This window comes from Trachemys scripta, chromosome 10, assembly GCF_013100865.1.
Source record: "Trachemys scripta elegans isolate TJP31775 chromosome 10, CAS_Tse_1.0, whole genome shotgun sequence".
In the NCBI taxonomy this organism is placed as follows: Eukaryota; Metazoa; Chordata; order Testudines; family Emydidae; genus Trachemys; species Trachemys scripta.
In genome coordinates, this window is record NC_048307.1 from 41,949,680 (window position 1) to 41,963,517 (window position 13,838).

Sequence of the window (13,838 nt, forward strand, 5' to 3'; positions counted from 1 at the left end):
TCTACAGGTAAGAAAAATTCCATCCTGCTGCATAAAGTCCAGCACGACCTCAACTCTGGTGTCTTCAACTACCAGGAGAATGAGATCATCCAGCAGATTGTGCAGCATGACAGAGAGATGGCGCACTGTGCTCACAATGTTCAGGCCGCGGCCGCCGCAGCTGCAGCTGCAGCTTCCACACCAACCCCCGTCATCTGGACTCCACTGATCCAAGCGCCCTTGCAAGCTGCAGCAGCCACCACTTCAGTAGCAATAGCTCTGACCCACCACCCACGCCTCCCGACGGCTATATTCCGTCCTCCAGTGTCTGTCTTGGGTTCCTTGGGGCAGCCGTCCAGCCAGACACCAAGACAACTGAAAAGGCTTCAGTCTATTATACCATCAGCAGGTCCTTCTGCCGTAGGCTCTCCATCCAGCACGCCATCCCAGCTGCACACTCCAGGAGCTGAAACCCCTTCATCATCTTCCTTCCAAATCCAGCAGCTGGCAGGATTCACGGCCTCTGCTGGCTTAGGCCTGTTCCATCAGGCCTCGGTTGGATCTCCTTCCCCTGGCTCAAGCCAGCAGTGCTTGGGTGGCACATCATCATCAGGATTAAACCAGTTTCAACAGGCACCTTCAGGGTCTCCTTTAGGGACAGCTCAGCAGCAGCCACTTTCCAGCAACACTCCACCTAGTGGGTTTGGCCACTTTCAGCAGGCCACCACTAGCTCTCCATCTACTTCCTTCACCCAGCTCTCATCAAACTCACCTAGCAATCTTCTCAACCAATTCCAGCCCACCACCCCCAGGCCACCGCAGGTGGGACAGTTACAGCCACTCACGGGAAGTGGAACTTTGGGAGGAATGAACCACTTTCAACCTCCTCCTTCTTCCAGTTCTCCATCCTCTAGCTTAAGTCAGTTGGCACAAACCTCTGGAGGCTCCCTTTCAGCGCTGTGCCAAATCCAACCAAGTGCATTAGGTTCTGCAACTGGGATGATAGGCCACCAGGAAAGGTCACCTTTTGCCTCCATGTCTCCACTGCAGCAGCCTGGTGTAGCCTCCCCTTGTTACACCCCTTCTGGCCTTAGTCCTCCCAGTCAGAGCCCAGTGGCCGCAAGAACTTTCCAGTGTGGCCCTGCCAGGGCCTCCGGCTCTCATGGATCTTTGCTCATGCCTCAGACCTCCAGCCTGCCTCCACTGGTCCTTCAACCCAAGAGCTCTCCACATTTGCCACCAAGACGCCTGAGCCAGGACATCAAGTTGATTTCTGCTTCCCAGCCATCTTTGCCCCAAGAATTGTCTCAGACTCTGAGCCAAAGCTCTCCTCTTTCCTCTAGAGAGTCTGTTCTGAGCTTCTTTCCTTTCTCTGGGGGAGGGTCTGGACTTCTCGGGAAGCCGTGTAGCTCTATTCCTGGGCGCATGACTTTGCCGCGTCAGATGTCCTCAGGTTCTCTGCCACACCCACTAGTGTTTGGAGCCAGTGCTGTCATTGCTCCCTCCCTGACTGCTAGTGGGAGGAAAGAATCTGTTGTGCTCCCTGGGGAGCTAGAACCTGTCAGATCCAATCTTCCCTCCAATTTGTGAGGATCTCTTCTCAAAGCAGTTTCTGTCACTCATGCAATTCAGTTCCTGATCAGACTTTCACAAGTCATTGCTTTCCTTTTTCTTTCTTTATTTGCCTTTCTTTCTTTAGGTTTGACTGTGATTAGCGATAAACAAAAAGAAGATAACCAGGTATTCTTAGAGCTATAGATTTTTGGCCACTTGATTTTATAGAATATTTTAATACATGGAACAAAAGAAAATGAGGAAATTTAATCCACTGAGGTAACACACAGATACAATGTGTTCCTGAGCTGGAACTTGTGAATGATCAGCCATAGAGCCACCAAAAGGTTTTCCTGTTGAGACGCAGATCCCAGGTTGACATGGGCAGGAGAAGGAACATTGGGCCAGGTCCATAGCTGGTGTATTTTGGAACAGCTCCATTTGAAGAGCTGTGTTCATTTGCACCAGCTGGAGATCTGGCCTTTAGTGTCTAGATTTGGAGGTCCTGAGCAGTTTGCTGTGCACATCGGAAGGTTCTAATTCCCCCATGGTTTTCTCGTGTCCTCAGTGGATTGCAGAGGAAGTGGCAGAGGGTCAGTATTGCTAATGCAGTTCCCTGTAGGGATTAGAATCACAAGGGCAGGGGGTTTGCTTTTCCCTTTCTTGGACTCCTTCTGGACAAGGTGAAGCACCTGGTGACCTGGCTATAGAAGGACCCTCTCTTTCCTCAGCATTGCGGGCTCCAGCTTCTGATTTCTTCCCACCCCACAGATGTGTTAGTGGGAGCAAAAGCCAATCACAGGTCCATCATGGTAGGGCGGGGTTATGTCCCCTCTGTATTGCTAAAGAGTTTGGGGGCAGGGGAGGTGCGAGTCTCATCTCATTGGTCACTGTTGTGCTTTGCCAGCCGACCAGCAACATGGTTGCTGCCTCACAACTAGAACCATGCTTGGGGGCCTGTTGCTGATTTTGCATTCTAGCTGAAGGAAGTCAAAGCAAGTGGTGGGAAGAGGATGATTCATTCGCCTCACCTCCCTCAGTGTTAGCATCTCAGCTTCTGGGGGCTCTGCTTTGAACCACAAGGGAACAGGGTAAAATTATGTTGAAAGGTAGAGTCCAGCTAGTTTCCATCCTGCCATTCCTGTGTTCAGGGAAGCCCCATGGTGTGGCACAGAATGTCACCCTGGTGCTCTGCTGGAGCCTGAGGGAGCCACCTGATTTGCATCTAAATTAATATCATGTAAAATATGTGTATTAAATACTGCCAGCTGTGGCCTGTGCTTCTCCTCTGCCAGAGGAACAGAAATCATTTGCTTGACTTCACCAGCAATAATAACCTGCAGTTGATTGGCTGTGGCTCCACTCTGCAATGACAGCACCATCAGACATTGTCGGATCCTGTGGGCTCCTTAGGCTACATCTTGGGTTCCTGATGTAAGGCAATCCAGGCGGGGACAGGACAATAACTAGAATCCTGGAGAGGTTTCAGCCATTGGATGTGCACAGCGCTGAGATGCTGCAGCCTTTACCTCTAGAGCAAATATTTCCTCTTGCTTTGCTTGTCTTTTTCTTAGACCAACAGGTGTCTCTGGTCACCTCACTGTAAAGAGCCGAGCGCTCGCCTTTTTTCTATCACAGGGTCCCATGTGCCCCTTCTTCCCCTGCCCTCTAATATCATAGATTCCTTCCAGTGCTCCCACGAAAGCAGGCCCTCCTGCCACAATGCCAGAACAACAGTAACAATCAGAGTAATAGCAATCCTCCTGTCTTTCCCCAACCCCCAAAAAGCTGGCTGGCTGCTGGTTTTATACCGAATCATTTGCAAAACTCTGACACGGGCCTGTATCTCCAAAAATTGCTGCAAGTGTAACTGGGCACTCTTGGTTCAAGGTGCTTTGGTGGCTCACAATTAAGATGTAATCAGCTTTGGTCTTCCTTAAAGGGTCAAGGTTATGCTAGAAAAAAATTTCTACTAACTAAATACAGCTATATATGTGTGTGTGTATATATAAGTGTCTATGTATGTAGATACAATATACACAGCTATACACATATATAATATACACATATATATTCTAGTTTTAAAATACATGTCAGTTTTGACCTTCCTGTAGCGGCAATTGGCAGGTGACGCCTATAGAGTATATACCTTGCTTTCCAAAACGTATATAGGATCATCCAACCAGCTTCAGCTAAAGGCCCAGTTGAAACAGAAACCACTGACAGAGGGGGAAACTGACCAACAACACCGCCCCTCCCCCCCTCCCCCCGAATGCTCAAGGATACGAGATGATTCCTAGAAGGAAGCTTTGGGAGACCTTTTAAAAAAAATTCCCCTGTTGCCACATGCTGGACAGACCACACTGAGAGTCTTGAGAGAGTGGGACCTGAGAAGATGGCTGGGGTCAGAGAAGGAAAGGAGTGGGTGGGAAAGATCTCCTAGAGACCACCAACACCAAGCCTTTGTGGATGAACATGCTGCAACTGCTGTGTTGGCACTTATATTTCGAATGAGACCCATGGATACTCAGACACACAGAGCTGCACAGACACACCTGCTGGGCTGTCACTGGTGGGCTTGTGTTCCTCCCCACATTTTGTGGACAGGCTTCATTCGGGTGGGTTCCTTTGTTTTGATTTTCTAGGGGACATTATTTGATTTATGATTCTTAGCGGTGCAGTAGCTAATACTGATTTACTCTGACTGGACTTCAGTCAACACTAGGCTTGTCACAGTAGTTTTATTGTGAGGGAGGGAAGAGTTGTAGGGGAAGGGTTTGGAATATAAAACAGACACAATAAAAAAAACTTAGTATATAAAAAAGACCTTCTGACTTGGTATCTGTTTACTTTAACCCACAGGAGAAGGTAAGCAACAGATTGTATGATCTCTCATTTCAGGACATCTATTTCCTACTAGTCCTGTTTGGGGGTACTGGGGGACTTTGCATTTCCCTTCCTTTCTGTACCGCTATCTGTCTGTATTTTCCTAACCACCTGTGTGATTTTGAAGGGGCTTCCTTTTTTCTAGGAAAATAAAAATAAATTGCTGGAGAACACCAACAAGTGCAGAAAAGGAAGGGCCCTGTGCTTTTAAACCTACAAGAGGAAACATGATAGATGCTTATAGGGATTCGTATTTGTGTTACCGGAGAGCCAGGATGCCCCAGCTGAGTTTGGAGCCCATACAAGCACATAGTGAGCAGCAATCCTTGCTGCCAAGAGTTTATGCTCTGCGAAGAAACCAGAGGAAAGTTGGGAGAAAGGAAATATTGAATCTCCATTTTCACGACTGGGCAATGCTGAAATGTACATATGGCACATGTTTCGAGGATGATGTTATCCTCCAGAATCTAACTTTCATTTCTTTAAAAAAAGGAAGTTCTCCCTTGAGTTTTTGTGCATGTGGATCCCACTTCAGGTGCTCATGCATCTTATACAGGTGAGATTGGGTTTTTGAGCCAGCAGTGTCTATTGGGGCCACACCTGCAGGTCCTCATACTCCCCAACCAAGGGTACACAGAAGCCCCACCCACCACTTAATTTCCTCCTGTGGCAGTGAGGTGGAGCTCAGCTGTGTTCACCTGCTACCTCACAGCACCTTTTGCCCAATCCTTCTGTATAGCTTAGTTCAGTGAGATATTTCTGCCTTATTGGCAGCCCCTTCTTTGTATTCATTCTCTAAAATCTGTCATTTCTTCAATCTGTCACTAGTCAATGCCTTCCCTCCTAAAGGCTGAGCCTCAATCCTCTAGCTTTAAGCCATGCCCATTGTGCAAAGGACTCATCTCTCTAACCCATGGGCACAGTCAATGTCTTTTCTGTTTGGGCAAGTGCCACGTCCAGGACCATTGCTCATTGTTCTGGTCCTTCTTCACTCCACTTGCTACTCCAGAGATACTTGGCTAAAGCTCCACCATCTAGAGCAGACAATGAGGGGAAAGAAAGGTTTTGGAAAGACATTCCTCTGACATCAAAAAGGGACTCTTCTCCCAGCAATCCCTCTTCTTTAGTGCCCCTATAAGCGGGAACTCTACCCTGCAGGCTCCTGGTTCCAGTCTGAAACCCACACAGTTTCAACTCTCCTTGGGCCTGCAAACTGGCTAGGAGTAGAGCTGGTCAGAAAACTTTAGATCGGCGTTCCATCAGAAAATGCAGATCCATCAAAGTCAAAATGATTAATGAATTTGTGTCAATGTTGCCAACATTTTGTTTGGGGGGCGGGATTTCCAACAATGTAGAACATCCCATTTTGACATTTTTTGGAACAAAAAGTTTCCAGTTTTCTTTTAAGAATGACTTTTCATTTCAAATTGTTTAACATTTTGAATTACATTCTTAGTTATAACATACAATTTTAAAAAGTCAAAAATCGAAACTAACCATTTTGAACAATCCAAAATGAAAGGGAAGGGTTTTTATTCTTGCTGCTTCTTTATTCCCAGAAAAAAAAGCGTGAATACTGTGACAGGATCCCTGGGGTGCAGCCTGGGACTGTGGGACCACTGTGCCGCCTTAACTCTCCAGCCTGGGCTGTCTCTCACAATGCTTTGCTAGTGACAAGAAGCAAACCCCTCCAGGTGCTGTTATCACTCAGCACAACAGCATGTGGAGCCCCACACCCAGCTAGATTACATGAATGCTCCCAGAGCCACTTGAATCACACAGAAAAAGGCACCAGCCAAATCCCCCCAGCTCCCAGCCTTGTACCTCAGGAATATACGATCTTGCACTGCTCAAGATGAGCAGTGCAAATTTATTAATTGGTTCACCACTTCATCAATGGAAAGTGGGTATACACCAGCCTTTATAAACCTGAGCAAGCACCCTTACCAAGCACTTCAGGCAAACTCACTGGTACAGATAAACAGTTAAACAAATGTATTGACTACAAAAGATAGATTTTAAGTGATTATAAGTGAGAGGCAAAAAGTCAGAGTTAGTTACCAAAAGAAAAGAAAATATAAGTACGCAATCTAAACTCTCAACCCTATTAGACTGGGCAACATCTAGATTAAGTAGTTTTCTCACCCCACTGGATATTGCGGTCCTTAATATGCAGGTTTGTCCCTTAAACCTGGGCCAGTCTCCTTTGTTGGAGTCTTCAGTCTTCTGAGTGTCTTTGTTGCTTGCAGCATATGTGGGGGCAGGAGAAAGGCCAAGCATGGGGTCCCTGTGTTCTGTTTTATACCCTCAGTCCCATGTGCTTGGAGAATAGAAGTCCAGGCATGTCTGGTGGGCATTGCTGAGTCCCCAGGCAAGGTTGAGCAATTCCCCTGGTGTGGCAGGTGAGTCATTGAATTGTAGCTCCCTTGCTGGACAGTGGCTACTAATGGTTGTTTGACACCCGCCCGGGCGTTGGTACTCCTCTGTACTTTCCTTGGCATTGTCTCTGGAGAGCTAGTATCTGGGTGCGTCCTGAACCCACAGCATATTTTAGTGAGAACCATACAACACAATTCTCATAACTTCATATGCATTAATGATATACATATTTTGATAGAATAGTGACTTTCAGCAGATCATAACCTTTCCCCTGATACCTCACATGGTCTACTTTATATGCAAGATCAAAATTATATATGAATGAGGAATATGGGGGTTACAGGGTGCTCCCCCAAGGTATAGAATGTCACAAATACATCTTAACATGGGCCCGAGGCAACTGAACAGATTGACATACTGGCTCCAGTTCAGAATGGTGACTCTAGCCTCCATCATCCCCTCATTAGACTCTTAGGATTGGTTTGCGGCTCTCAGCTTCCAAGATGTTTATTTTCACATAGCAATTCTTCTGACTGACCGACAATATCTCCGGTCACCTTGGGACATAATTGCTCCCTGTACAAGGTACTATTGCTCAGCCTCTCTACTGCCCCAAGAGTATTCAGAAAAGCTAGGCAGTAGTAGGGGCCCACGTGGGAGAAGGAATACAGCTCTACCTTAGCATGGACAAATGGCTTCTAAGAGGTTATTCCCCATCAGGAAGTTTCCAATGCCCTCTTCACAGTCCTCAATCTGCACCACTCTTTAGGATTAAGAATTAATTACAAGTCATCCCTCACTCCAGCATAGTCCATAGAATGTATAGAGGCCCTTCTTCATTCCAAGGCATACTGCTCTTTGGACAGATTTCAGGCCATCCCATCCCTGGTCTCCACCCTCAGGAAAACTCTGCAACAGCAGCAAGACCCTGAGCCCCAGTGAAGGGCAGCCAAGTTTGTAGAGGACACAGAGCCCGCATGGTCATATCTTGAATATTTGCACAATCTGCTGAGGGCATCTCATGTTGGAAATTAGGAATATAAAGTGGAGCTTGGCTTGTGGGTGGAGCTTGGGAGAGCATCACCATACTTGTTTCCAGTTCAAGCCTTGCCCATTTTACAGTTAAGGAACTGATGCACAGAGGGGTGAAGAGACTTCCCCACTGGCGCACACAGCAGATCAGCGTAGAACTGGGAATTCACTCCCAGCCCAATGTGGATCCTGGATCTGCAGATTACCTTTCACAAGGGTGAGGGACAGTGCCACAAGGACAGTGTTGCCAACGTTCACAATTTAATCATGCATCTCATGATATCTGGGGGGTTTTAAAGTTCCAGTTCCTGGAGTCATGAGACTCTTGGCTGTTTGAATCCAGGTGTCTGGCTCAGATCTGTCTCCAACCCTGAATTCTGAAGTTGCTTTTTCCCAGGAGGGCTAAGAGTTCAGGGCCAGACATTTTTGTTGCTGTTCCCTCCAACCTGTCTCTTGTCTTCAGGGGAGGGATATTATAACATGGAACCAGCCTCAGAGCCAGGGCTGGGTGAATAATTCATAGCAAACCATTTATGCCATGACTGTCACCTCCTTTTCACGCATTAGTGTGAACAGAAGGCCAGTTTCTCTGGAACATTTGTCCTTAGGGGCGACTGGCCGGATCGCCTGTGCGAATGATTCCTGGGGAGTGAGCAGGCCATGGTGAGAATTTCACACCTGAATGATTGGACTGGATCTATGAGGCCTGTGACACATTCCTGTTCCCTGTCTGGCTGGTCATAACCCTGCCTGCAACCTCTAGGGGTTCCCAACCCCTCTTGATGGCAGGTGTTCAGCCCCTTCGATGGAGAAAACCTGTCAGTCTTCAGCAAACACTCTCTGATTGGCTGTTGTTCCTGTTCCCCCACCTCCTGGAGAAAGGCAGCCAGTCAGAGCTGTTCCATGTGCCATAAGGCATCTTCCCCACTCCCCAGCAAGTGGAGCTCTCACTCACAGTTGCCTCCCAACGTGGCCATCTCTTAAAGGAATAGGTGCACCCCCGGGCACTGAGTTTTCCTGCTAAGGAGCAGCTTTGTCTCTCCCATTCCTGGCACTGCTCCCTTCCTCCCGCCCCCCCACCCAGGGCAAGGGTGAAAATAGGGGGAGGCATGTGAAACTCCCAGCTAGGAAAGAGAGGAGTGAGGGACTCCTTGCTGCCCCATCCCTTCTGGGGCACACCCTGCACCTGGAGGGGTGGAGACAGGGCCTAATTAACTCTCCTGTGGGCCCAAGGCTATTAGATTTTGTGGGGCCCTTGTATACAAGTCTTTTTCCTAATTTAAAACAAAATGATCACAATTATGGCATCGAGGCTATTAATGCTATACTAAACTTGCCTTTTAATTAATGTAAAGCTATTCTGTGGTTACATTTCAGTCTTAAAACATGTAGAATATAGCTAAGTTAATTCAAAATAGCCTACTTCTTACCTTAGAACAGCTGTTATATTAGTTTCTTTCTGGGAGGGAGTTTGGATGCAGGAGGGGACTCCAGGCTGGGGCAGAGTGTTGGGGTACAGGAGAGGGCGAGGGGTATGGACTTTGGGAGGGAGTTTGGTGCAGGAGGGGATTCTGACCTTGGGCAGGGGGTTGAGATGCAGGAGGGGGAGTGAGGTTCAGGCTCCGGCTTGGAGGCACTTACCACAGGTGGCTCCCGGCCGGCAGTGCAGCAGGGCTCAGGCAGGCTGCCTGCCTGCCTGCCTGCCATAGCCCCACGCTGCTCCCGGAAGTCTTTGCGTGCCCGTGGCAGGAGGGGGACAGCGTGTCTCCGTGTGCTGCCCGTGGCTGCAAGCGCTGCCCCTGCAGCTCCCATTGCCTGGTTCCTGGCCAATGGGAGCTGCGAGGACAGTGCTGGGGGTGTGGGCAGCATGCAGAGCCTCATCCCCTCCCCCACCAGGGGCCACAAAGACATGCCAGCAGCCAGCCACTTCCAGGAGCAGCATGGGGCCACGACATACAGGCAGCCTGCCTGAGCCCTGCTGCACAGCTGGACTTTTAGCAGCCCAGAGATCATGATCAACTGGCAGAGGCTTCAGGATTGACCAGTCGATTGCGATCGACAGGTTGGTGACCACTGAATTGTATATAATTATGGATTTTTTTGCAGGGGCCCCCTTAGCCCAAGGCCCTGGGCTGCAGCCCCTGCATTAATCTGGCCCTGGGTGGAGAGCAAAGTGACTGGGAAGGAGCAGAAACCCCAGGCCAAGGAGTGAAGCAGCCTCCCACGAGGTGTGTCCAGGAGGGGAAAGAGGACAGCGCTCATGATTTTCTCACTAGTAACAATCTGCCTGGGGCTAGGCCTAGAGTTGACAGACGACTGGTTTTCGACAGAAACTCCCGGTTGAAAAGGGACCCTGGCGGCTCCTGTCAGCACTGCCAACTGGGCCATTAAAAGTTCAGTTGGCGGCGCAGTGGGGGCCTGGGGCTAAGGCAGGATCCCTGCCTGCCCTAGCTCCATGTGGCTCCAGAAGTGGCTGCCAGGTCCCTGCAGCCCCTAGATGCATGGGTGGCTAGGGAGGCTCTTTGCACTGCTCTTGCGCAGGTGGTGCCTGTGGGCACGAGGTGGAGCCTCCCTGGCTGCCATGTGCCTAGAGGCTGCAGGGACCTGGCAATGCTTCCCAGGAGCCACAGTAAGCGCCGCCGGGACCCCACACCCCAACCCCCTGCCCCAGCCCGGAGTCCCCTCCTGCACACAAACTACTTCCTGGAGCCCACCCCCCCACTTCAACACCTCAACCCTCTGCTAGTACAGCCCAAACCCCTCATCCCTGGCCCCACTCCAGAGCCCATACCCCCAGCTGGGGCTCCCATCCACACCCCAACCCCCTGCCCCAGCCTAGAGCCCATTCCTGAACCCCAAACTCCTCATCCCTGGCCCCACCCCAGAGAATACACCCCCAGCCGGAGCCCGCACCCCACTCCCCTGCCCCAGCACTACTCTCTGCAAAGGGCCTGGGACAGGCAGGCTGAAGAGGGCCATAGGGTTGAAATTAGTCCCCGTGGTGGCCAGGAAAAGGGGCAGGTCAGAGAAGTACCCTGTGGGTTGGTGTTTCAGGGGAAGAAGAAGCTGGGAGGACCTGGAACCAGAGGTGAGGCTGAGAACCAACACTAGGGGCTGGGAGGTAGGAAGTGGCCCAGTGAAGCAGCAGTGCATCTGAAGAAGCAGGCCTAGCTGCTGAGAAGGGTGTTCCTGGGCTGGACCCCAGAACAGAGGGTGAGTCTGGGTTCCCCTCCAAGCCCCAAGGCAGGAGCATACAAACCCAAGCACAAGGACTCTTGAACCCAGGGTGGGGCTGCAGACTGGGCCCGATGGGTGGGTTGAGGAACAGCCCCAAAGGGGTGGAAGGATTGTGATGGGTTGGATCACAGAAACCCCCTTGGGGCTGCCAACTGATGTGCCAAGACTACTTCTGCCCCTGCTTTCCCTGGCAGCTTGGGACTTTAGTGCCTGGCCTGTTTTGAGCCAGACCCACTAGCCTGCTACAAGCCCAGACCCAGCTGTAGTCCCCTAACAGCTGTAGCCTTAAACTGAAAGCAGCTTAAGAAGTGTTCCTGTCTTTAACACACAGATGACCAACTCCCAATGGGGTCCAAACCCCAAATAAATCTGTTTTACCCTGTATAAAGCTTATACAGGTAAACTCATAAATTGTTTGCCCTCTATAACAGTCATAGAGAGATATGCCCAGCTGTTTGTGTGTCCCCCCACCATCCGCCCCGGTATTAATACTTACTCTGGGTTAATTAATAAGTAAAAAGTGATTTTATTCAATACAGAAAGGTAGGATTTAAATGATTCCAAGTAGTGACAGACAGAACAAAGTGAATTACCAAGCAAAATAAAATAGAACATGTAAGTCTATGTCTAATACAGTAAGAAATCTGAATACAGATAAAAACCTCACCCTCAGAGGAATTCCAGTAAGCTTCCTTTTACAGACTAGTCTCCTTCTAGTCTGGGTCCAGCAATCACTCACACCCCTTGTAGTTACTGTCCTTTGTTCCAGTTTTTTTCAGGTATCCTTGGGGGTGGAGAGGCTCTCTCTTTAGCCAGCTGAAGACAAAATGGAGGGGGTCTGCCCTGGGGGTTTCCCTCATTGCTGCTAGCATTGCAGCTGTACAGGTGTGACCCTTCATACAGACAGGCAAAGCCACTCTCTTCACCAGTGGGGCTTCCCCATTCTTGAACCCCCAGGGCGAGCGCCAGGTGAGGGGCTACCCTGGCTCACCTATACTCATGGCTGTAATCAGAGCAAATCCCCAGTCTAGACTTTGCAATTTAAATAGAAATGTGCAGGGCGTTTTGGCTGAAGATCTTGTCAGGTCTGGCATCACTTTTAGAATGAGATTCCTGCCGCAAATACAATTATTTAATTAAAAAATCGGCTGGCCAAGGAGATTTTCTAAGACTCATTCAAAGTTCTCTGTCCATTTCTGCTAGTAAACTCACTAGAATATTCACACCAGCTGAAATTCACCCTGTGAAAAGAACCAGCAAAAAGCCAAGACATCACTCACTATCTACTCCTTGCCTGGACCAGTGTGCTAGCTGAGCACCTCACCATCTTTAATATCTCTGTCCTCAAGAGCTTCCCGCGAGGTATGACAGTGCCTATTAGCCCCCAGGGAACTGAGGCACCGAAAGGCTTACCCTGATGCTCATAGAAAGTTTCTTGCAGAGCAGAGACTCAAACCTGGCTTTCACAAGCCTTAGGTTAGTGGCCTAGTTAGATACCAGACCATGCTTCCTTTTGCTTATGCTCTTCTGAAAACTTATGTAGTGCCTGGGCATTATGCTTGGCCTCTGCACAGAAATGAATTTCACTCTACGTTAACACACAGTGGTTGTGAAGGTAGCCACAGCAAATCAACTAAAAAATTCCACTAATGCTCAGAAAATCTTTTTTCCCTTTATCTCCCAGCTGTGCTCAGGTATATCGAGCCATTTATGATGCAATCTGTTGTGTGTCACCATAGCAATTCCAGGTCTCAAGGGTGTAATTGGCTTTTGCAAATGGTAGCCAAGACCATGTTTAATATTATCATGGCAAATGTCACATGGAATTGATACATCCCAAGCAACTTAAGTATCATCCATCCATATTTAATTAATAGTGACCTGCCTTTTTTACACAACAGTATGAGCTATTCAGCCAGTCAGAGTGCTAGATTTTCTGAACAGATCACACCTTGTACATTTCCACACTCAGGTGCCTTGTACAGGGATGCTTGGGCCCTGATTCTCAATTCACACTGGAGTAAATCAGGAGGAGTGTAGCTCCACTGATGCCAATGGAATTATGAGAGGAGAAGCAGGCCCCTGGACTCTATGTCTGAGGAAGAGGGAGTGGAAAAGAGATGATTAATGATATGGAGGATGGCATGGACTGCACCCTCAGCAAGTTTGCAGATGACACTAAACTGGGAGGAGTGATAGATACACTGGAGGGTAGGGATAGAATACAGAGGGACCTAAACAAATGAGAGGATTGGGCCAAAAGAAATCTGATGAGGTTCAACAAGGACAAGTGCTGAGTCCTGCACTTAGGACAGAAGAATCCCATGCACTGCTACAGACTAGGGACCGAATGGCTAGGCAGCAGTTCTGCAGAAAAGGACCATGGGGTTACAGTGGACGAGAAGCTGGATATGAGTCGACAGTGTGCCCTTGTTGCCAAGGAGACTAATGGCATTTTGGTCCGTATAAGTAGGGGCATTGCCAGCAGATCGAGTGCCATGATCAATCCCCTCTATTCGACATTAGTGAGGCCTCATCTGGAGTACTGTGTCCAGTTTTGGGCCTCACACTACAAGAAGGATGTGGAAAAATTGGAAAGAGGCCAGGGGAGGGCAACAAAAATGATTGGGGGCTGGAGCACATGACTTCTGAGGAGAGGCTGAGGGAACTGGGATTGTTTAGTCTGCAGAAGAGAAGAATGAGGGGGGATTTGATAGCTGCTTTCAACTACCTGAAAAGGGGTTCCAAAGAGGATGGATCTAGACTGTTCT

At 49.0% G+C, this 13,838-nt stretch overlaps 1 protein-coding gene across 1 annotated transcript in view; it reads left to right on the forward strand.

Moving 5' to 3' along the window:
• Window positions 1-4,593, forward strand: part of HCN4 (hyperpolarization activated cyclic nucleotide gated potassium channel 4) — a 211,832-nt gene extending 207,239 nt beyond the window's left edge. Inside the window, exon 8 of the mRNA XM_034784649.1 lies at window positions 8-4,593. Within this exon, the coding sequence (XP_034640540.1) occupies window positions 8-1,569 (1,562 nt within the window). The 3' untranslated portion in view covers window positions 1,570-4,593. The remainder of the gene's footprint in view (window positions 1-7) is intronic.
• Window positions 4,594-13,838: the final 9,245 nt, after the last annotated feature.